Source organism: Pteronotus mesoamericanus, unplaced genomic scaffold, assembly GCF_021234165.1.
Source record: "Pteronotus mesoamericanus isolate MK-2021 breed Mesoamerican mustached bat unplaced genomic scaffold, CSHL_Meso_final contig_20, whole genome shotgun sequence".
Taxonomy (NCBI): Eukaryota; Metazoa; Chordata; class Mammalia; order Chiroptera; family Mormoopidae; genus Pteronotus; species Pteronotus mesoamericanus.
The window spans coordinates 46,132,909-46,157,216 of record NW_026555085.1 but is presented as its reverse complement, the minus strand read 5'-3'; the positions used below and the strand labels follow the sequence as shown (position 1 = coordinate 46,157,216).

Sequence of the window (24,308 nt, the reverse complement as noted above, 5' to 3'; positions counted from 1 at the left end):
GCGGTATCAGGCCAACTATGTCCTAAATTTTAAAGGTCTTCCAAGCCTGCTTTCCATTCTGGTTAGCTTTCCTCTCTCCCTGTTTCTCAGAGGCTTTTCTTTTTCCTCTTAGTTCTTTTTACACTCAAACTGTGTAGGGGGATTTAAATTCCAACCCGGAACTCGGAATCACGCGCCTTGAATGACGGGAGTCGTAGTTTCCGAGAGGCCTTTCCAACCGCTTTGCACGCGGATTCCTCGCAGCAGTGAAAACCTACAACTCCCAGAATGCACCCTTGGGGTGTCCACTCCTGGACGTACGCACACGCCCTGACGCCGCAGGATTTGAATCGGCGGCGTTGTTATTGACGCCATATTGGGGCCGGCGGCGGGTGGAAGAGTCTTACAGTGGAGGGGGAAGTGGCTAGACGTGTTTGTTTGAGCTCCTGACGCCACCGCTGCCTTGCAATCTCTCCTCATCGACCACGGGTCTCAAGCTTCTGACTCTACTCGGGCATTTTAGGAGCTGCATTCCAGCCTTACATCTCACGGGGCTGGTATCGACTGCTGAAGGGAGCGGGTTTCAGCGCGGGAGCGCCTCCGGCGCGGCGCAAAGCTCGAACGGACGGCGGGGGCGCCCGGACCTTCTCCCGAGGGATCCGCTCTTGAGGAGGCGCAAGAGCCCCCCTGACGCTGCTGGCGTGAGCTGCTGACACCGCCCCTCCCGCTCTTGCCCGTGCCGGCCCGGGCCACTGCCCCTGCTGCGGAGGCAGCGGCGGCTCCCCCTTATCTCACAGGCACTTCGACACCCACCTTTCTGCTCTTGAGCCAGTTGGTTAGCCTCTCCTCGAGTCCTTGCTCTTCCCCCACCTTCCCTTACCCTCCACTCCCGTCACCCCTTCTCAACCTCACCCGAGCCCGGCACCTCAGCTGCTCCGGCCATGGCGTGTGGAGCCACTCTGAAAAGGACTCTGGATTTCGACCCGCTGCTGAGCCCGGCGTCCCCGAAGAGGAGGCGATGTGCGCCATTGTCGGCGCCCACCTCGGCCACAGCCTCCCCGTCGTCCGCGGCCGCGGCCACCGCCACCTCCTTCTCTGCCGCAGCCGCCTCGCCCCAGAAGTATCTCCGAATGGAGCCATCCCCCTTCGGAGACGTTTCGTCCCGCCTCACCACAGGTGGGACACAGCCTCTGGGGTGGGCATGTGGGGTTCCAGGGCGTGGGCTGGGGCCACAGTGGTGGGGGTGTAGGACTGGCCCTGGTTGTTAAAAGTAGTCGGGCGACCACATTTCTTTAACTCCTCCAGCTTCCGAGACACAATAGAAATGGCCTGGTGTGAAGGGGCCTGAGAGGGGGGTCGGGAAGTGGGGTGGGTAGAGGCAGTGCCTTGCCGGGTATTGTGGGGAGGAGGAAGATCCTTTTCTTTGGGTCGAATAACTGGAATTGAGTGTTTCCGTAGTCGGGAGAGCCCCAGCGGAAATGATCACAGAAGGCAATATTAATAAATTTAGGTGAGAGAAGGGTCACATTTCACGCGAATCTCGCTATCTCCCCGAATCGATTGGTTTCAGCTTTTAACCCTGGGGCTGGGTGATTCAGGATAAGGCGGCAGCCCCTCCTCCAGTTCAGACATGGCTGATTTTAGTACAGAGGTGGTGGGGGGTGGGGATGGATGTCATTGGGGCGAGATCTAGGCCTGTCATTAATCACCCACAAGAACGCCACTTTGGCTGAGTCAAGACCTGTTTTCCTAGCAGGGTCAACAACAAAGAAAATGCTCTTCCCTAGTCCTGTAATATGATCACACTACATTCTAGACCTTGCGAATTGAGAAACTTGAACTTTTATCGAAAAGCAAATTGTATTGAAAATTGGAGCTGAGTAGTTGCTTTTTGTTGGAACTCCTTTATTTCTGCCCAACGAAGTATGTTGGGAGAAAGCCTAGGCCTTGAGAATAATAAAGAAATTAACCTAATATTCCAAGGGACTTCAGACTGTTTCTGCTTTTTCATCTTGAAACATTTCCTGGAAGTGACTATAGGGAAAGGCCTTTTGGCTGCTTTGTACTGCATGTGTATGCCTTTTTTATGTACTTTGAAAACCCTTGTGTGCTGCTGGCACAGTCCTAGGATAGGCTTTTGTGGACTGGTAGTATAAATCTGTTCCCTTTGTGTTTGAGCCATTGGTAATAATATGACCTGTAGACAAAGCCTTTCAGTTGCTTGATTTAGATGTTTCGTTATCTGTAGCTTAAAAAAAAAATCTGTGGGCATGTTTAGTAACTTCCATTTGGAATTGACTTAAGTTTAGTTTTGTCTTATTTCAGGTCAGATTTTAAAATATCCTTCCCCAAATAATACGAGACTTCCTTTTTTTCCCCATTAAATATTTTATCTAACTTAAGTATATACTATTGTAGGGTTACAGTGAGTTTTCAGAGGAATTTCCACTTTTATTTAGTGACCATACCTAAGCTGTGTTCTATATAAAGGTATTTATTGATCTATTTTTATCCTTTACTATAAAAAAGAATTAAGAATGAGCTCCTACTAATGAACATTATTTTTACAGTTTGTCTTTTTAGTAAAATCATTGAAAATTGAAATGATACCATGGAATCTGTACTTAACTAATTAGGCCACTTAAAAATAGCTCTAGCTAGCCAGCAATAAATTTCAGTCCACAGGGTGAATTAATACAGTGTTAGGTTTGGGAGTTAAAATATATCTCAATGCTAAAATAGTCTTGAGCACATATATGGTAAACCTGCCAGGGGTTACAACACTTGTCCTTACTTTAAAAGGAACTTATCCAGAAAGAATTGTGATCCTTGGCAAATTCGTCATTTCATTGATATATTTGTAGCAGTAGCTAATGCGTTTGGTGGCTTCGCATTATCTCAAATTTCAATTAAGTGGATAATAAAAATGATTGGAATTGTCAAGCCTGCTGATTTCAAATTCACATTTTCCAAAATAATGTCTTCTGTTCTTTAATGTTTTTGACACCTACTCCTGAAGGTTGATTATATCCTGACCTGTAAAATCACTGTAATTGAATTTTATTGAGTTTGCTAATAGTTATTTAGCTGTTAAAACTAATTTGAATTTTAACATAAAAAGTTAACTGGAGAAAAGCAGCTAAAATTGCTAGTTTCGAATTGCTAAAACTTGCTTTTTCAAACTAATTTTAAGTGACATTTTACATGTAGTTTGGCTTTACATGTGTTTTCATGGCCAGTTTAGGGCATGCTCCGGTGTGGTTTTTGTAATAATGTTGTCATAATGGGAGCTGCAGTGTTGTGCAGGTATCCACTTTTCACCAAACTTGGAAATAATTTTTCCAAGCACCTAAATTTTAGATTTCTATTTTAAACAGTAGTAATTCTTAAACTTTATGAAACTGAATACCCATATATCCTTAGCTGAAATAAGTAGCTAGGATTGGATATGGAAAGTAACTTAACAAATCGAGGTTGGGACTCTGTGGAAACTTTTTCTTTCATTTCTGTGAATTCAAACAATTTAGAGCTAGAGTACTGAAGTTCCCCCCCAGAGCATGTATACAATTTATTGTTAAAGTCTTCTGGTATGTAGCTGAAGTCATGTTGTGGCTTTACTAGTAGTTTCAGGAAAGTGGATGTCTGTTTTAAACCCCAGTTTATTTAGTCATCCCAGAAGGTGATTCTAAAATTTGACTTGATTATTATTTAAATCAATATTTTTCAGACTGTTGCAACCTCATACCAGGAAAAAGGAAAGGGACTGGCAAATAAAGTTTTATTGGAACACAGCCCATTCCCTGCACCACCCCTCTGCCTTTTTAGCATTGTTTATTGCATGCTATAATAGAGTTGAGTAATTGTGACAGAGACTGTTTTTTCCCCAAAACTCAAATATTTACTGTCTGATCCTTTACAGAAAGTTTGTGTTTCCCTGGTCTAGAGTGTCGGCGGTTTACAATATCTTGGGTGTGAAAAAGAAAGATTGAATGAAGAATTGGCGGGGGTGGGGGTGACTGTAATGGGGGAAATGAATGCCTCTAGTAGCTGTGTCAGCATTCATCCTGGTAAGTTAGTTGAAAACAAATTCAACGGTTTCTATTCTCACATTGTTTTTGAAACATCTCAGAATATTAATATTTAGTCATGACATTCCCAAGAACAAAATTATTTTAATAAAGCCAAAATATTATGCAACATTACAAGAGACTGTCAGTCAAATCCAACACATTGTTTTTCATAAATAATACAGTGAATGAATGAATGGTCTGGTGAAGAGTTCCTTCTGTGAATGTGAACCTATTTGTGAGTTGGCTGGGCACTTTTATACATTGTCTTGTTACCACTGCGCTAGTAATGCTTTAGGAATTGAGTTGAATGAAGAGTTAAATTCCACTGTAAGAACTCATTGTATTTGCTGGAAACTTGCCATTAAAAATGGAAATTGCAGCTTGTGAATGGGGAAGGGTTTGCATTGATGCATGCCTGCAGAGACACCAGCTGGCTTAAATGAAGTATAAATGGTTCTAGGCAAACAAATGAGATTCTGTTGGAGGAGGCAGCATTTCACTTCAGATGTCATTTATATTCAACCAGAAGTGTTTTTAATATTTTGTGGTTATTTAGACAGCTGTTAAGTTACTTCTACTTCTTGGTGGATTTGGCAAATAAAATGTTTTTAAGGTCTTTGTACTTGAGATTTTTAAACCTGATGTTTTATTTAGGACTTTGTATGTAGATTATTTCATAGTTTTGTGAATTACACATTTAAGAATTCTGTAAGTTTATGACCATTAAAAGCAGAGTGTGATTGTATTTATTATTGAGCTATTTTGTTTTGAAAGTAGAAAAGTAAAGCCTAACTTAAGCACAGAAACACATTGGGTAAACATGGCTAGATCAGAGAAGTTAGCCCTTAAAGTATAGATGCTACTAGTTACCGTGGTTGCCACAGAGCTATAATCTGAGGTGTAAAGGAGAATAGTTTCTTCAGTCATTGAATGGCTTTATTGGAAAAATAGTATACTGTGTATTAGAGAGGTCTTTCCAAGACACGATAGCAAGTACTTTCGTTTGAAAGGTTGAGAATAAGAGATTTGGTGAAAGTGCCCAGTTTTGTGTATTTTTCCTATTTGAAAAGAAACTCTTGATTTTCCTTCAAAATAATAGCATGGTGTTAAGTTTGGACCTCTTGAATAGTTGGTTCATGAAACTAGAGAATGGTTTTGGGGGTGGGTCTTTTCAAGTACCTTCAACTGAACTAGCTAGCAACTTGTGATCCCTACAGTCTTGGTGTTAACACTGCTACTACTCTCGACTCACAATATGTTCTCTGAATACGTGAAACCGTGGTGAGTTTCTTGCTTTTGAGAAGACTACCTACTTTCAAAAAAGTATGAACGGTGGAATACTTGTTGAAGCCTGTATGAACCAGTCTGTCATCTGCAGATGGTAAAGAGGTCTTCACAAATGAATTTCATTCAAGAGATTTATCTTTAATTTTACAAGAGTGTAGGGATTCTAGAACTCTGCTTTCCAACACTTTCAGCTTCTAAACACGCTTGAGAAATATCCATGAGCAGCAGTCTTGTAGCAAGACTTGTTAACAGGAATGCCCCCTGAATTTTGAGGTGGGTTGCATGGATCTTACATAATTTGAAAATAACTCCAAAGTTATTCTTCTCTGCCAAACTGTCCCTCTTAGTTAGTATCTTACCACAAAGTTTAAAATTGTGAGTTTATCAAGCCTTGGCATTTCCCAAGGTCCTTAGAGATGCTGAAGTTTTTTTAAAAAAGTAATTTCAGTTCTGTCTCTTCTTTGCCAATTTTTAAAGACTTTTGTGGCAAGATAGCTATAATATGTGATAATATATTTTTAAATTGTGATGCAGAAAAATGTGTGGTGATAATAAATACAGAAATTAAATTAAGATTTTGAACAATACTTTTTCTTAGGCACTTGAAATATACTTAGTATTCCCTCATATTTCTGGGCAATGATGGTATACATGGATTATGTGTATTATAATATTTTAAATAGCCCCATTTACAAAGATTATCATTTTCAGAGATGGTTCATTTGAAGAAACACATTTTTAAAGATTTTTACATCTTTTACATCTTTTTTAGGAAGAAATACTTTGTATTACGAAGTTCTGATCTTTATTCCTACAAGAATTAAGTTACAGCAAATTTCTCACATAAGATATTGTAACTATAATATATTGAGCAGGGACTTTATTCTTGAATGTAAATTAAAATTCTAGTGTATGACAGGCTGCCAGGTTGGATATTTATTTTGGGCCTTTTGATAGAGTTTTGCAGTATACCAGATTGTGTAGTCTTCCTTGTGATAAGTTTTGTGGGGTGGGGCGGAGGGGGGAGATGGTGGTAATTACTTTTAACATTCTAGTACTAGAAAAACAGCTCATAATAAATATACTTGTAGTTTGTCTTGGAGTATAATTTAATTCCTTCCTTCCTTTGAAAATTATAAGTCATAAGTTTTTGTCTGTTACAATTGCAATATGGCCAGATAATCCTGGTGTGTACTAGTGCTTTATAACAGTTTGATATTATTGAAATCATAATCTGTATAAGTACCTGGTTTTTCTTAATACATAAAAATTCTAAATACTTACTCTGGAAGTCACTTGCTCTAGCTTTTATGAACTTCATTTGAGTTTCAGATACTGTGCTGTTTAGGCCAAGAAAAGACAAAGTCTTTGGAAGGGTTACTGGTAGAGCTACCACTGCTAATACTTGATTAGCTAGCTCAACTTGAGTGAAAATACTACAGTTTTTATTCTTTGTCAATATATGTATTTTAATTCTACGTGAACATTTATACACATTAGCATTATTTTCACCTTTGGCATCCTAAGTATTGAAATTGGGTTTACTGGGTTAAATCACATGTTTACTTGCCACTTTTAAAACCTTAAAAAGTTATTCTAAATGAGTGTTGAACCTTGTTTATTGGTTGTTTTGGAAATTGAGTCTATGATGTGTAGTCTGCTTTGGTTTAGCATTCATTTTCATTAATGTTAATTCTTAGAAAACGCCTCCAAAAATGAAACTAAAATTGAACGTTGAAGGGAGGGACCTAGGAGAGTTGATTTTTTTTGTCCTTTTCTTTCTTTTTAAAGTTTTGTTGCACTGTGATCTAGCAATTGAATAACAGAGTATAGAGTAGAATTTGAAAGATTGCAGAAAGCCAATTTTTTAAACATTACTGTTCCTGAAGTTTGCCTTTTATAGAGGATTACTTTGTTCCTAATGCTGAATTATTTTTGGAAACAAAAACTTTTCTAAGTGTATAATTGTTTTAAAGTATAGGCAGTTTTAGGTTGCTATAACAGCAGATGCTCACTCTAACAACCCATCACAGGCCAAGGTGAAAATAAGTGCGTTTTCAGAGGCTGGCATTGTAATCAGCACTGCATGGCAATACTGATCTGCCGATTTAGAATACTTCCTCACTTTCAAAACACCTTGTTAGATACCGATGCCTATCCTGAAAGGAGGCAATTTAGAAACTCTTGCAGCATCCCTTAAGTAAGTATCTGTGAATGTAACATGAAGTTAAATTTAAGGATTCCTTAGTTTGTGTTCAGCTCTACTTCTGTCTAGTTTAGTAGTCCCTAAGCAATCACACTCATACTTCTGGCTTCAGTTTCCCCTCACAAATAACTCTAATATATTTAGTTCAAACCATTCCTCTCAGATCCGGCCATTGAGAATTTGGACCTTTTCAGTAGCCTTTCCCTCTTCCAGAAGTCAGAATTTTTGTGAAATCTGTTGATCTTTAAATATTCATGTCTAATTTACAAAATGTATGGGATAAACAAAAGATGTCTGTGGGCATCCAATCTGTGCCTTCTAGTGTGAAGTAGTCTTTTTTTTTCTTTTTAAAATACATGATTATTTTTATTTCTGTTGTCGGTGTGTCAAAGTGTTCATTGGAAAAGAATAGACAAATAGAAGGTATAATTAAACATTTTTAGGTAACTTTTCTTTCATTTTCAATTAAAAACTAATTATAAATTTTATTCTATGAGATTCTTCAGTTAGTGAGAGGTAGTCTTAATTGCTTTTTAAAAGGAGACGTAATACTGTTGTGGCCCAGTGGCTTGGTTGGTTGTAACGCTGTTTCATACAGCAAAAGGTGGTGAGTTCAATTCCCAGTTAGGCCACATATCTAGGTTGCAGGTTTGAGCCCTGGTTGGGGCATGTGGGGAACACAATAGATTGATGTTTTTCTCTCTCCCCCTTTTTCTCTAAAAACCAATAAAAAGCATATTTTCAGGTGGGGCTTAAAATTTTTAAAAAAGCATACAATATAAAAAGCAGATGCATTTGTACACTATCAGTTATGTAATGAACATGGGTTTTAAGGAAGGTGCGTTAGGAAAAATTAATCACTATGTGTATGTTAATGTCATGTACTGAGTCTCCAATCAAGTTCAAATTGATTTACACAATATTTTCCTGCTAGAGAAGGGTATGTCTACCATAGAACTAGAATAGCCATGCAAGTGAGGGTGGCAGTGATTTCATTCAGCTTAAATATATTTATATTGAATATTTGTACTAATCTCTGGGGTCACTGCTTTTCTTTTCCCCTCCATTTCCTCATAGGACCAATAATTAATAAAGCAACTACTTTTCTTTCTGATTGCCACAGTAGGGGGATTATTATTTTAAGCAGTGGATAGAAAACGTAAATGACCATAGTTCCAGGCAAATCATACAAATAACTGGAGTAAAGTAGTTGGGAACTGTTGAATTCAGCCTTGCTACTGACCAGCAGCATCACCTGGAAACTCATTAAAAATAGAGTCAGCCTTGGCTGGTGTGGCTCAGTGGATTGAGTGCTGGCCTGTGAACCAAAGAGTCGCTGGTTCACTTCCCAGTCAGGGCACATGCCTGGTTGTGGGCCAGGTCTTAAGTAGGGGGTGCATGAGAGGCAACCACACATTGATGATTCTCTCCCTTTCTCCTTCCCTTCCTCTTCCTCTCAAAAAATAAGTAAATAAAATCTTTAAAAAAAATTAGTCTGAGACTCCATTCCTCACTGGCCACTAAAAAAAAAAAAAAAAATCCCCAGGTGATTTATGTGTGCACTTGAAGGTTAAAAGCACTCGAGAACTTAAGACCAAAAGGTAGCAGCCACTCTTTAGCCAAATTTACCACATCCAATTCCTTCCCCACTCCCAACAGTAGCTAAAAACCTGACTTTTAATGTAAAATACCCAATTTTTAAATGTTGGCCACAAATTCACACTTGTTAAAAAATATTCAAGTCAGACATGTCTTTAGCCTGTGAATCATCAGTTTGCAGCCTTCCAGATGTGCTTTCACGCGGGGGCGGGGGGGGGGGTGTGTGCGTGTGTGTGTGTGTGTGTGTGTGTGTGTTTTGGATGCCTTCATTAGTTGTGTGTGGAAGGCTGGTTTGTCCTCCAGCTTGATGTGCTGTCCTGGGGTCCTCCTCAGGGAGTCTGCTCTCCGTCTTTCCAAGGCTTACCTTATTGGTCGTGGTTAATTGGAATTGAAGCTGGACTTCCTAACTCGGCACTAAATGTGATTTGTAATATGCATGCTTTGGATTTGGACGGTTCAATTTCCTCTTTTCCCCATTTACTGCTTTTGTTGTTGTTCTTATTACTGTTTATTTTCCTAGCTTATAAACTATTTGAAGACATACTTGCAGATATTAAAGAGCTAAACAGCAGAAACAACAGGAGTAACAGATCCCTTTAGAACCTAGTGTAATATAAAATAGAGGTGTGAAACGGGTATCGGGGAGAAGACATGTGCTGATTGAGCGTTGTTAGGCTCTTGGTATTCATGACTCCCAATGTGCAATTTGTAAAATTATACTAGGCCTGCAGTGTTTTAACAGGTCAAGTCATTTAAAAATAAATAAATCATTGGCTATTATAGTACCAGTGAAATAATAGAATTTGACCTGTAGTGATTAAAGTTTTTCTTCCTCTTGAAGGAGATGCTTCTTACAGTAAAATATTATATAATATAAATTTTAAAGTACTGTAGGTAATAATACCCTAATGTTTATGTAAATTGTGTACAACTATATTATGCTTGTTAGGATTCATGCTAATCCAAATAGAAGTTAAAACTGTAGATATAACTTCACAATTTTGTGTTAAAACTTGGTTCCAGGTCCCTTTGACATAATAATTTTAAAGTGAATTAAAAATGTCATTAGCACACTTTTTCTAATAGATAGCTCTTGGCTGGTTAAGAACATTGTCCTTAAGATTCTTTGAGGTGAACATAAGAACTGTTTCTGAACAGATGATCATGGGGAAAATAGTTGATTTACAAAGCCGGGTTACCATAGCAACTCTTAATTGAGTGTTTTAATGTAGAAAGTAGACATGACAATGTCTAGTATATAGTTCAGAGTTTTAGATTTAGTCTGTTATTTTATTTGGAACATTTTCTTAGTTTCAGGCCTCAATGGCTACTGAAGGTTTTCTGTACTTGTGTACAAGTTTTCCATTATTACATTTGTGTTCCTGCTTAGTGCTGATAGACTTTCAAGATTTATTTATGTTACTCACACTATTTGAGTTGTCTAAATGAACTTTCATTTTGTTTTTTTCCAAAGATATATCATAGAAAATTAGCATATAAAGTGAAATACAAGGGTTTTATACTACACCTAAACTTAAAACTGTTCATGCAATTTAACGTTTGCTCTGTTAATGACATCAGAAGGAAAACAGTGCCTTATACAAGTCCAGACCGAAAGTTTAGTGTCACATTTTTAGGCATCTTAAGGACTCTTGGAAAGATGCTTTATTCCTCCACACCCCAAATTTTGTTCTCCTTTAAACATATTTTTTAGCCCTGGCTGGTGTTGCTCAGCAGCTTTAGTGTTGGCCTGTGAACCAGAGGGTCGCTGGTTCAATTCCCAGTCAGGGCACACGCCTGGGTTGTGGGCCAGGTCCCCGGTAGGGGACACGAAAGAGGCAACCACACATTGAAGTTGCTTTCCTTCTCCCTCCCTCCTCTAAAAATAAAAAAAGAAATGTTTTTAGTTATTCTAATTCCGTATTTCTCCTTTTGCTCTCAGTCCCATCTTATTGCTGTTTCTCTTAACCTTATCAATTCAGGTATTTTTTTTACCCTATCAGCTGCTTTCTCCTGTTTATATTTTTGACCTTATTCATTGTATGCAGGCTTTCTCAAGTAATCAGTGGCAACTAAGAAGAGTAAAACTGTTTGAAAGTAGGTTATATTCTTTGAAGCCAGGCTATTTTTTTTTTCTTCCCCCAATGTACCTAGGTTTTTGGTTGTCTGGGGTTTGTTGTTGTCTTTGTTTTTTTATTCCAAAGGTGTGAGTCTGGCTCATTGATAATCTCCTACTACCTGTTAAAGGAGAAGAATTGTATTCACATTTTCAATGGCATTTACTAGATTTGGGAATGAAATTGCTATTACAAGTCAGAATTTGCTAATACTGATTTTTGACTTAATCTAGTACAGTGGAAGAAAGTCTTAGCAGTATGCTATTATAAAAGAGTGATGTGGTTTTTAAGATCTTGAAAAGGGGATGTACAACCAGTTGTGTAGATCGTCTTGAAGGTAACTACATATTTTGCTCTAAGTGATTTGCTACAAATTCAATCTGTGCTTCCTGGTCACATATGAGAGCTGCTTATTAAAATTAAAATGTGCAACTGACTCTGTAAATGAAACTTTTACTTTTTCTTTATTAATGGACTGCAAATTGTGTTGGCAGCATAGTGTCAGATGTTACATGTACTTGGAAGAAAATGTCACTTCCTGGTTTGATAAGAGATGGCTAGATTTAAGTTATGACTAAGTGGACACAGGTACTTTATTGATGTATGGAAGGGCCTTAACTCGGGCAAATATCTAGTTGAGTATACAGTGTGAATTGAATGGGGAAATTTCTTGAGTTAATCAGCTTCAAAACTGCTTATACTTTTGAACTGAGATAAATTGAATTTGAGACTTGCAGTAAGCTGTTGGCTACTTTACTACTTGAGTTACTGAGATCCTGGTCAGGTTGAATTGGACCATTCACTGCATAACAGTGTTAATCACATGTTACCAGTATTAGAACATTTGAGGGCACAGTAAGGCTTAGATGGCATAGTTGCACCGTGTTAGATGTAAAAAGTAAGTACAGCAATGGTATTCAGAATTCTTCAGCTCTTTAACTGACCGTATCAAGTGTTGACAAAGATGTGGAGCAGCTGGAACTTTCATTGCCAGTGGGAATTCAGGCTGGTAAAAATACTCTGGAAAATGGTTCGGCAGTTTCTTATAAAATAAAGTCATGTATTTACCATGTAATTTAGGCCATCCAGTCTCACTCTTAAGTTTTGCCCACCCATAGACTTGTACCTGAATATTCATGGTAGCCTTGTTGATAACAGCCCCAAATTGGAAGCAATCCAAATGCCCATTAAAAGGAGAATGGATAAGTTATGGTACATACACACACACAGGAATAGTACACATTAATACAGTATCATGTATGAATCTCAAAAGTGTTTGCTGAATGAAAAGTCTGACACAAAAACCTTACGACTCCATTTATATGCATTTTAGAAAAGGCAAAACTATATAGTGGCAGTAGATGAGTAGTTGATGAAGGTGGTGAATAGGAGCATGAGAACTTTTGGGGGTGATATAAAGTTCTTACGATTGTGGTGGTTCCAAGGCTGGATGCACTTGTCAGAACTTGCTGAATTATACATTTAAATTGGCGAATTCATTTGTAAATTACACCTTAAAATTCTTTAGCTTGTTTGATGCTTCTTAAGATGGTATGGAAGTTTATAAAGTAAAATATTAAAAAGTTTGATCATATCTTAATCCTAGGTTTGATCTTTTTTGAGATTGTCGAATGGCACTTTTGATCAGGATGATGGTAGCTTTCAGCAGGATCTGATAATGAGACCAAACCATCATAACTTTGAAACTTTTTAGAACATTGCTATTGAGTTATTAAAAAATAAGGATACGTGAACTTGTCCTGATTGGTATATATACTGCATACATATGTATATGTAAACAGGTTTGTTTACACAAAAAATTTACATAAATGACGCTAGTGAGTGTGGCTCCATTGGAGCATTGTCCTGTAAACTGAAAGGTCATGGGTTTGGTTCCAGGTCAGGGCACACATGTAGGTTTCAGGTTTCTTCCCTGGTCAGGGCACATACAGACAACTGATGTACGTTTCTTTCCTCTCTTCCTTCATCTCTCTCTCAAATCAATAAGTATGGTCTCAGGTGAGGGTTAAAAATTTTTTTACATACATGGAATGTTCACTTAGTGTATCTTTGGCAGTTTATTTTCTTCCCCCTTTTTTTCCAGTTAAATAATGGAATGGCTTAACGTACAATGTTTGATGAACCCTCAGTTTCTCTCTTGAAAGCCCTAAAAGTTCTACCAGGGAAACGATATAAAGTGAGAAAAGGAATTAAGTATATGCCTAAGAAAGCCACCAGTATGAAATATTTTTAAAAAGGATTGTTCTTTTTCATAAATCTTGAGTCTTAAATTGAATTTTTAGTTCATGTTTAAATCAATACATTATTGTAGAATTGTTATAGTCCATTATGTTTATGAGTCTTATTGCCTGTTATATTACCCCCATACCTTTTAATATTTAATTTTATTTTGGATTGGCATTATTAACTTCTTGGCTTGGGATGTACTGTAAGTCCTCACTTCACATCATTGACATGTAATGAAACCAGTTTTACCATAGACTAATTGACATAAACAGGACTTAAGTTCCTATGGCATCTCATCAATGTTATAAAAAGAAACAGACATCAAATGAAATGATGTTATTCAAGGACCTGTTGTAGTTTCAAATGGATAGCCTGTTAATTTAGAAGCTGTGATGGTTGTGAGAAAGTCTCTTTGGAGGTACATGGAAACCTCGGAGAGGGATTTTCTAGAGAGGCTAAATGGTAACTGTTTTGAATTAGAAATCATTCTAAAATGAGTCATACTGGCCTAAAAGGTATGCTTGATACAATTTTACCCGTCTCCATCGTTGTGGTTGAAGATAATGGCACTGTAGTATAGTGGTTCTTACTGAGTGCCTGTCATGTACTTAAGCACTTTACATGGGTTTTTACCCTCAAGGTTCAGAACAAAACTTTGCTATTAGTGGTTGAATACTCATAGTTTCTGTTGAGCTTAATATTAATGGCTGTGACCATTTAATGTACGGTAACTTTTTAGTTCCCATGTGTTGTCATTTTGCTGACTTACTGTCACTTCTCACTTTTAATTTTTGTGTAATTTTGCTCTGGATTGGAATGAATTCCTTGAAATGCATGGTAAGTCCTCACTTCACATCATCGACAGGTTCTGTGACATTAAGTGAAATGTCATATAATAAAACCCGTTTTACCATGGCCTCATTTCTATAAACAACCTTTTTTTTTAAACTTGAATGTTTATCCTGCTATATTTTAATTTTTTTCTTTTAGAGCAAATTCTTTACAACATAAAACAAGAGTATAAACGCATGCAGAAGAGAAGACATTTAGAAACTAGTTTCCAACAGACAGACCCGTGTTGTACTTCTGATGCACAGCCACATGCATTTCTCCTCAGTGGACCAGCTTCACCAGGTAATAATAAACTAAGTGAAAAGAAATGTTATTTAGTATGGGGAAAAAGTAATCTTTCAATCACTTAAGCTCCTATTTCTCCCTTTGGTTTTTTAAAGAACATTTATACAAGTAATGCATGATCTGTTAAAAAATACGGTACAAAATAAGTGATTGCCACTTGGATTCCCACTACCCAGAGACAACCAGTTTTATGTAATGCCCCCAAGTGGACTTCCCCTTAAATGCTATGATTTGCAGCCTCCATATACCATGTGTGCTTCTCTGTTAGGTGTGTGTGTACACGTGTGTGTACGTACACACACACACACACCCCCCCCCACACACACACCCCCGTAACTGAATATTATGCCATTTTGTGGATTTCCTGTAATTATTTAACCATTAATGGACTCTGAATTTCTGCTATTACAATATTACAAAATTGTTTCTGTACATGTACTCTCATGTAATGGTCCTGTTTAAGATACATTCCTGAAAGTGGATTATTTTGATCCAGTCTTTTTTACCTACCTTTTGTTAGAGGGAGTGGTTTACAAGTAACACTTTTTAAAAGGGAAAAATGAGAACTATTTGAAGTGAAGGGGAAGTAAAGTTTCTTACTGGAAAAGCCACCAAAAGTGGCTCCTACCTTTAGTAAAGTTCTCAGCAAAATAGTTTTTCTTCTGACAGTAGTTGCCTGCCTTCTTTCCTTTCCCTCCTCCCAGCAGGGACAGGAGAACGTGGTAGAGTAAGAAAACAAGTATTAAAATGCTATAAAACAGTGAAATAAAATAAGGAAACATGAATTTGTTGAAAACTAAATTCTACAACACTGCCAATTTGGAAGGCCAGGTATAAGTGGGAGAACTGTGGTAAGGGGAGGTGAGGGTAGAGACTAAACTCATCCTCAGGGAATGAAGAGCATCATCACTCAGCAGTCAGAGTTTATTTTGAAGATCAATTAACTGGCAGATTGAGCCAACAAAGCCGGGAATTTCAAAGTAAATAAAGATAGCCTTAGCATAGTTATGGACTACTTTAGGTGGTATGATTAAAACTCTGGGATACTTCATTCTTACTGTAGACATAGCTCTAAGAAATGAACTGGTCCCGACCATGCAGATTATAAGGAATTGGAGGCTACACCAGGGATAGATACACAGAAAAAGAAAAGACAAATTACTGATAGCAAATTCATGTATTTTTATGTGCATAAAATACTTGCAGCAGTGTTATAATGGACAACTATCAATCCTGAGTTCTCAAAAGATTAATTTCAGATGCTCTTTTCAAGAAAGGAGGAATGATGTTTCTGAAAAATCAAATCGCCTTAAGTAGTACTTTTAGAAAAATGCATTCCTAAGGAATCTTTTATATCAAGTATCATTATCTGATTATGCCACAAGTGGCTTTTAGATTAATAACCTTTAAGGACTCTGAACCATTAAATTTAATATTGGATATTAGAACATATTCTCATTTATTTTTACGAAGTCATCTAGCTAATATCACTAATTAAAAAACAAGAACTTCATTAAAATTTCGTTTGTATTTTATAGTTTTCTTCACTCATCTTCAGGCTTTTTCCTCTGAGATTTGATTGCATGCATCTTCCTGTGTGTTTCCAGTCACAGCAGAAGATTCAAATGACACTTCTTCAGTTAGAGGACCCTTTCTGTGATGGTTTTAACAGGTGTTTTGTTGTTGTTGTTCATGTTACATAGGGACTTCATCTGCAACATCCTCACCATTAAAGAAAGAACAGCCCTTATTCACTCTACGGCAGGTTGGGATGATCTGTGAACGTTTGTTGAAAGAACGTGAAGAGAAAGTTCGAGAAGAGTATGAAGAAATACTGAACACAAAACTTGCAGGTATGAGTTTATTTAGTCTCCCAGAAACTCGCTGTAAGAAATGCATTATTTCCCACATACACTTCATGTCAGTTAATTTACTCTTCTGTACAGTGGTACAATGTTTTCTAAGGAATTTTTCTGTATGTCATAGCCTTTCTTAGTGACCTCAAGAAACAGTATTTGTTGGACATGTAGACCAGCAGCAGTATTAGTGAACTAGATTTTTATTTTGATATAAATTTAATTGGGTTTTTGGACTTTACATCTTTCATGATAACTTTGTCTAGAAACTTGAAATAATCTAACTGGCACTGTGTTCATTGTTTTAAAGTATCAAGCTGCTACAGTCTTAATTATAAAAAAAAATATTTAGTAAAATTTGATAACATAGGTGCAGTGAATAAAATTTGCTACATGTGGTGACTTAATTAGAATTCCCCACCCTGATTTTTAATGCCACAGATTTTACTGCAGATCAATATTAAAAGCTGTGTGATTCTTAAGGAGGTAAATTAAGGTGCTAATATAGGCAAAAGAGTTTGCTTAATTATATAACATCTTTCTGTGACATCTGACTAGGTTACAGGTGGATTTTTTTTAATATATCCTATTTTTTAAAGCTTTCATCATAGATTTCCTTTCACTGCAGTAAATTTGCCACTTATAGACCACTTACAAAGTGTCTATAAGACACTTTCAGAGTACAAAGACATCTAAAAAGTTTTAAAAAATTGTGTGTGAGAGGGGGTGGGGGGAGAGAAACATTGATCTATTATTCCACTTATCTATCCATTCATTGGTTGACCATTGTACGTGCCCTGATTAGAGATGGAACCTGCAACCTTGGATATCAGGACAATACTCTAGCCAACTGAGCTACCTGGACAGTGTATTCAAGCCTTTTATTTTTTTAATAGGTTAAGAAATATAGCCCTGGCTGGTGTGGCTTAGTGGATTGAGCACTGGCCTGCAAACCAAAGGGTTGCCAGTTGGAGTCCCAGTTGTGGGCACATGTCTGGGTTGCAGGCCAGGTCCCCAGTAGGGGGCACTCTAGAGGCAACCACACATTGATGTCTCTCTCCCTTTCTCCCTCCCTTCCCCTCACTAAAATAAATAAAATCTTTTTAAAAAAGGAAAGAAAGCAATATGCCTTACCTATTCTATACATGAGTTATGTGATTTGGACTTAAAAGGTTTCCATTTGCGACTATCATTATTACTGAGATTATATGTCTGATTAAATGCCAACTTATAATTGTTTCACTATACACATTGGATTTTTCAGAGTTCACCTGGCTCTAATTTATTAGAGAGGGCATTTTGCAAGTCATGTAATTCACATGTACCTTTATTTATAGAACAATATGATGCATTTGTGAAGTTTACGCATGATCAAATAATGCGACGATATGGAGAACAGCCTGCTAGTTGTGAGTATTGCATATATGAACTGAAAACAACAGTCTTAAGGAGAACACATTTATTATAATTATCTTAAAAACTTGAAGGAAATAGGCAATTTTACTAAGGCTTATTAACATTTAGTTATTAAATACCTGGGGCAGTGATTTTTCAGCTTGTGTACCACAAGAGGCACACTGGTATATCGTAAGAACTTATAAAACATGTAGTATTTTGACTAGTCAGGGGCACTAACCTCTTTTCCCTTCGATTGTCATTAAAAAAAAAAACAACAACAACAACAGCCAGTAGCCATCTAGTGTGAATGAATCAAAATTATGCCTGCTTTTTGTCAGAGTGGCAAAAAATATTTTTTGGTGTGTTGCAGAATTTTAGTAAGTAGTTGATGTGTGCCATGAGATCAAAAAGGTTGAAAACCCCTAGGGTTGGGGATAAAAATCTGGTGTTTGAATTTTGAATTGGACTTTGCATTAATTTTCCTTTTCTCCCCCTTTAGATGTTTCATGAATCACATTTTCTGCATATGTGGGCTGCCTTGTTCCTTGTTGAATTGTTGCAAGAGGTCCCAATTATGACATGCAGCAATGCCGATACCCCCCTGTGAATACAGGTTATTTCAGGCTTTCGTCTGTGGCAACCACTCTTAGGCAGCAACTGGTTTTGGAAATTTCCCTGATGTCAGTTAACACCTGGATGTGGACTTTTGCTACCTGTATTAATACCAGGCCTCATTTGCTGTATCATTACAATTTGGCTTCTTATATTAATATGTTTGAAAAGGATTAAAGCTGGTATTCTAAGAACATGCCCTTCACTGGTTGTGTAAATAAAACTGTAGAATGACACTCGGATGAAGTTAGTGTGATTTTAATTGTGCACTACAACCAAGTTGTAACCAGTTGTTAATACTTTAGAATGTAATCCCAGGACATTATTAAGCAAATAGCCTACAGTGCTTCCTGTGAAATAGTGAAGGAGGAGGGCATTTCTGTATTTCAGGACTTCTTGGGGTTGGGGTTTCAGAATGGGTTTATATGATTTCTCTCTCTCTCTCTCTTTTTTTTTTTTTGGTAGTTTTTATTTATTCTATCAGTCTTTTTAACAAATGTTTATTGCTGCATCCCCCCTCCCCGCCCCAGTGTATCATTGTTTTATTGCCCTTGTAGTACTGGAATTTAGTTGGAAGAATAAAACATTTACTTCTAATCTACTTGTTTTTTAATGTACAGGTGGTGGGGTAGTATTTGAATAAAGCCAATGTTTTAAATGTAAGCATTTTCTAGGAATCAATGAATTTAATTTTCTAGTAAGATTTTAAAATCAATCTTTTCATTACCAAATCTAAGATTTCAGTGCTATTTTCAAAAACTGAGTCTGATTCCAAATTGCTTATAACTGCATGATATAATGTTACATAAATTATCAGTTTTAACAGCTGTGGAATTTTAACTTCAAAGATACCAGTAGGATCCAAGTGTCTTGGGGTTTTTGGTTGCTTTTTTTTTTTTTTTTAAAGGATTATATATGAAAGCATATTTAACTCACTTTCAATACATGCTTTTCAAACAAAGCTTTCCTCATGACGGGAACAGAAATGCTTCAGTGAATTCTTCTGTAAATTCTATTAGCATATTCCAGTCATAAATGCTCCAGGACACACGTCTAATTGACGTAATTTGTGGAAGGAAAAGGGTTGTTTTCCTTTTTAAAGATTTTTGGTGATTTTACTTTACCAAATTCTTTAAAACAGACCAAAAAGAGGTATAGGGCTTTCATAAGACCTTGAGATAATTTCATATGCCCATTAAATGTTTGAGAAACATTGGTACAACCGAATGGCCATCAATAAAGTGTGTAATTCTTACCTGCTTTTAATGGACTGATGCAGATCCTCAACCTCAACTCTATTGATAATTTGAGTCTTTTTTTTTTTTTTTTTTTTAAATAAGATTCTAGGGGAAGGGAAGGAGAGAAACATTGATCAGTTGACTCCAGTATGCAACCCAGGCATGTGCTCTGGACCTGGAATCTAACCAGTGACCTTTCACTTTGTGGGATGACGCCCAAGCAACTGAGCCACACTAGTCAGGGCTGAGCCAAATCATTCTTGTGGGTGTTCTCCTGTGCATTGCAGGATGTTTAGCAGTATCTCTGGCCTCTACAACTAGATGCCAGTAGCATACTCGCCCCAGCTATGACAGTTAAAATGTACTTCCAGGTCCTGCCAAATGTTGGGGTAGGGGGAGAAAACAGTCCCCAACTGAGAACCACCGATACAGTAGGACAGCATTTTTAGGAGAAAGCAAGTAGTAAATTAAAATCTGAAACAGTGAGAGTAGAGTGTGAAATACATTTTACCCCTTATCTCGTAACGGCAAAACGGTGAACATTCATTTAATTAAGTTTGTGCAAATTTTCACTTAAATTTACGAAAAGAACTAGGTTTACACTTGTAGGGTAAGATAGACTAAAAGGGAAATAAATCTGAATGGAGCCACAAGTATAGGCATCCCTTGGAGATGCTGCGGTGGTGGTCCAGACCACTGTAATAAAGCAGACATCACAGTGAGTTACGTAATTTTGATTTCCCAGTACATGTAAATTTTATTGACACTAGCCCTGGCCGGTGTGGCTCAGTGGACTGAGTGCAGGCCTGCAAACCAAAAGGTCAGTGGTTCAATTCCCAGTCAGGGCACATGTCTGGGTTGCAGCCCAGGTCCCCAGCTGGGGGGGTGCGAGAAGCAGCCAATCGATGTATCTCTTCCACATTGATGTTTCTCTCCCTCTTTTTCTCCCTTCCCCTTTCTCTTTGAGAAGTAAATAAAATCTTTAAAAAACCCACAACCATATTTAATGAGGTTAAAAAATAAAAATTTAAGTTAAAAATAAGTTATATTTATACTATGCTGTAATCTATTCAGTATATGGTAGCATTGTGTCTTTAAAAAAATATTTAATAAAAAAAGTTTGTTGCTAAAAATGCTAATTAACCATCATCTTGAACCTTCAGTGAGTTGTACTCATTTTGATGGTGGTGGTATTGCCCACCGCCAGCAAAATATTGATGATTGATGAAAACATTATGTGTGAAGTGCAATAAAACCAGATGTGCCTGTAATATGGTTTTAATTTTTGATTCAAGTTTGATCAGGAATAAATTTTCCTCCACAGCCAAATTTCTGCTTTATCACTATACTAAAAAGCCCTAGTTTATGGGCTACTTATTGACTTTAAGTAGTATGTGAGGTTTTCCAGAAAAAATAATGTTGGCAGCTTCTTGAATTTAGTTACAATTAGATGGACCCAATAGTATATTAGTCCAAATACCAACCACACTTTATATCAACAGATTATACATTATAAGCTACCTAGGGATTCTGAATTCCCAAAGACCCTTGGAATTGCTTTTAATAGGTAAATACCTACAGAATTTTAGTGTGCTAACAGTCTCTTATTTCAGTAAAGGGTAATGCTGGTATGGTGCTGTACGCAGGTTACTGTAATGTGTTCAGTAAATCTCCAGTGTACAAGGGCACACTGCCAGATATAATAATTTGTATTTTTGAGGAAAAGCAAAGCATAGGCAATCAGAAAAAATGTACTGGAGGTTTGAAATATCAAAGCTATCTTTGGCTTATGGTAAGAACTTATAATCGCTGAAGAAAATGGTTTCTAAATAAGACATTCATTGAATTAACAATATTAACTGGAAAACTTCGAGGAAAGATCCTATTATGTTCTACCTCAAGACTGCTTTAGAAGGTGGGGAGGGGAGGACTGTTGGAATTTAATATGCTCCCTAGGTTGATATCAGGCTGTTGTGGTTGGAAAGGATTATCTTACTTGAATTATCTACTCCATTCAAAATTATACAGTAATTGGTGTTAAGCACTTAATTATTTGTCCCTGTTTACTCAGATGTGGTTCCAGCAATTCTGTTCCTATGTTTGCCTTAGATAAAAATTAGATCCAAATTCCCATCTCAAAGACAGTTCTGAGCACCCCCTCTCCTGCATTCATTTTGTTCCCTAGAACACCCCCATAAGCATATAAGCATACTATTAAAAATATTTTGATCCTGTAATCCCCCCTAGTTCTAGTACCCTATTTTTCTGCTCTATAATAACCTTTAAAGCAAAACTCAAACTTTTTTTCCATAGAAAGTCTGAAAGAATAGTCTAGTTAATACAGTTAATGTGAGCAGTTATTGTACCATATTTGCAGTAACTTTCAAAGTACATGCTGCAGTTCCTAAGGATAACGTAGTTCTTTTATGATATCTTTATCAACTTCGCTACTTTAATACCCAGTCCATATTCAGATTTTTCCATTTGTCCCCAAAATGTCTTGGAGCAGGTATGAGTCCTATTAAATCAACTGCAACTGATTTATACTCCTGGATAAAGGTATTTATTACATTTATATACCATGTTCAAGAACTATTAATAATGTGAAAGTTACAGTAATAATGTGCGAGGTTTAGTTACAATGTAAGCACGTTGTTGGATTCTGAAGCACTCCAAAGGTGTTTTGCTATATTCCTGTTTTGGATTAGCAGTCTACTTTCTGGTTAAACATTACATAGGGGGTTGCACGTCTGTCTTCATCTAGTTGTATAAATAAGTATGACTGGTCTCCCTTTTCTCTTAGGCTAAATGTGATGCTTTTAGCTCCATTCATTTGCTTTCTAGCAGCCTCCCCATGTTAGCCTTGCAACATGGTCAGTCTTCCGTTTGGTAGGTTTTACAAATCCCAGTAGTTCTAGTTCAGAAACAGCTCTAATAAACCGAGCACTGAGGGTATAGTAAAGGAAATTGGCCATGTTGTATTTTGACAAAAAGAGGTTAAAATCTGTGATAAAACATTACTTGGTAAACTGAAATGTAGATCAACTGTATACTACTAAAACAAACTATAACCCTTACAGGAAAATAAATGTAATTGGAATCCCATCAGTAAGACATGAATGGAAAAGTGCTTAATGCTTAAAACCTAATTCTAAATTTTCCCACAGTATGAAAGTTGTGCTCCACCCTCACTTCTAAAAGTATGTTAATAACCTTATAAAAACAGAATTCAATAATGTCAGTTTTGGATATTTTTGGGGAATTTTGGAATATGACCTTGATATAAGTTTTAAACCAAATACTGCATATTTTAGATTTGGTCTCATTTTAAATTTGGATTAAATATTTTGAAACGAGTCATTATGGGATGGGATGGTTAATATTAAAACAAGGCTGGTCACACGATGTGTTTATAAATCTCTACTGTAAATCTGGGAAAACTATAAACATTGTATACATGGACACTGTAGAAATGGTTTTAAAAGGATACTGGATAATTTCATTCCTTTCTTCTGAGGTTACAGAATTGGCATCCGGTTTTTCAGCAGCTGTCACAACTGTTGCAAAAGCCTTTGAGACAAGTCAGAAGAAAATAATATCTCTACTGTTGCCAAACATCTTTAATTGCACTTGATGGCTCTGTATGAACCCAAATCAAGCGCTGCTGCTGCTAACTGGCACATTTTTAAAAATTACAACAAACTTCAGATTCTCAAAACTATACTGATGACTTTATATGAAGTACACATTAGAAGGCAATAGAGTGGTTCCTGAATAATGTGCAGAGAAAAACTAGTTCAAGTTGAAAACCAAAGGATAGCCTGTATCCTGTACCCCAACCTCCATTAACCCCCAAAATGCCTGTTTTTCTTGGAAGAAGCTAACTATGAGTATTTTTAAATGGTGACAAGACAGCTGTAAAATAGAGCCTTCAACAGAATTAACTTCACAATACGTGTATTTTGAGAAGGGAAAGAATAGTTAATTTAAGAATGACAGTGTGTCCAAGTATTCCTTGTACTTCTTGATTGCTAATGTGGTTATTCAAATGGGTTTTGTTTTTCTTTTATGCAATAAGGGAAATGTTGGTTCATACCATTTAATTTTGCAGAGTAACAAAACTGATCTAACTTGCTCAGCTTTTGCTTAACTGTTAACTGTGAGGTTTGATCCCATACTCTGACCTGGCATGAATGCACCATTGGCTTGGCTGAGGTGTGTGGGATCACAGAGCAGGGGACTGAGAGTGGGACTGTTGAGCAGTTAGCTGCTATTCTGGAGGAATTTTTGAAGTATGAGGTGATTTATACTTTCCAAATGAGACATTTAAAAAAAAACATGAGTTCCAAAATACCAAAAGTATTAAGACTCCCAGGAAAGTTGTCAAGCATGGTATACAAATATACTGCTTGCTCTTTTACCCCCACCTACCTCTGACCAGTCCACAAGGTTGATGAGCCTGCTGCACTCTAGGTGCAGTTTGTATGCTATACAGATGTCTGGGGCGACGTTTGGAATGCAGCCTTCTTCACTTTTCAGTGCTTCATTCTAAAAATAACAGT

The 24,308-nt window shown here is 37.2% G+C and overlaps 2 protein-coding genes across 4 annotated transcripts in view; one reads left to right on the top strand and one right to left on the bottom strand.

The window, feature by feature from the left end:
* Positions 1-346: 346 nt before the first annotated feature.
* Positions 347-19,357, top strand: AKIRIN2 (akirin 2). The gene is made up of 5 exons (XM_054569696.1): positions 347-1,155; positions 14,496-14,639; positions 16,346-16,495; positions 17,836-17,907; positions 18,396-19,357. Exons 1-5 carry the CDS (start codon positions 921-923, stop codon positions 18,404-18,406), a joined length of 612 nt encoding a protein of 203 aa, XP_054425671.1. The 5' UTR covers positions 347-920; the 3' UTR covers positions 18,407-19,357.
* A 2,132-nt stretch (positions 19,358-21,489) lies between these two features.
* The window catches only part of ORC3 (origin recognition complex subunit 3), a 60,493-nt gene continuing 57,674 nt past the window's right edge, over positions 21,490-24,308 (bottom strand). For all 3 annotated transcript variants that reach the window (XM_054569692.1, XM_054569693.1, XM_054569694.1), the window contains exons 18-20: positions 24,178-24,294; positions 23,237-23,316; positions 21,490-22,692 (exon numbers count right to left, since the gene is read on the bottom strand). In XM_054569692.1, the coding sequence (XP_054425667.1) occupies positions 22,587-22,692; positions 23,237-23,316; positions 24,178-24,294 (303 nt within the window). In that variant the 3' untranslated portion in view covers positions 21,490-22,586. The remainder of the gene's footprint in view (positions 22,693-23,236; positions 23,317-24,177; positions 24,295-24,308) is intronic.

What these genes read in the sequence shown, in the direction of transcription:
- AKIRIN2 (XM_054569696.1), top strand. Translation starts at nt 921, where the DNA reads ATGGCGTGTGGAGCCACTCTGAAAAGGACTCTGGATTTCGACCCGCTG. An exon ending in TTCGTCCCGCCTCACCACAG is followed by an intron (nt 1,156 to 14,495) that starts GTGGGACACAGC and finishes TTTTTCTTTTAG; the next exon opens with AGCAAATTCTTTACAACATA. An exon ending in ACTGAACACAAAACTTGCAG is followed by an intron (nt 16,496 to 17,835) that starts GTATGAGTTTAT and finishes CTTTATTTATAG; the next exon opens with AACAATATGATGCATTTGTG.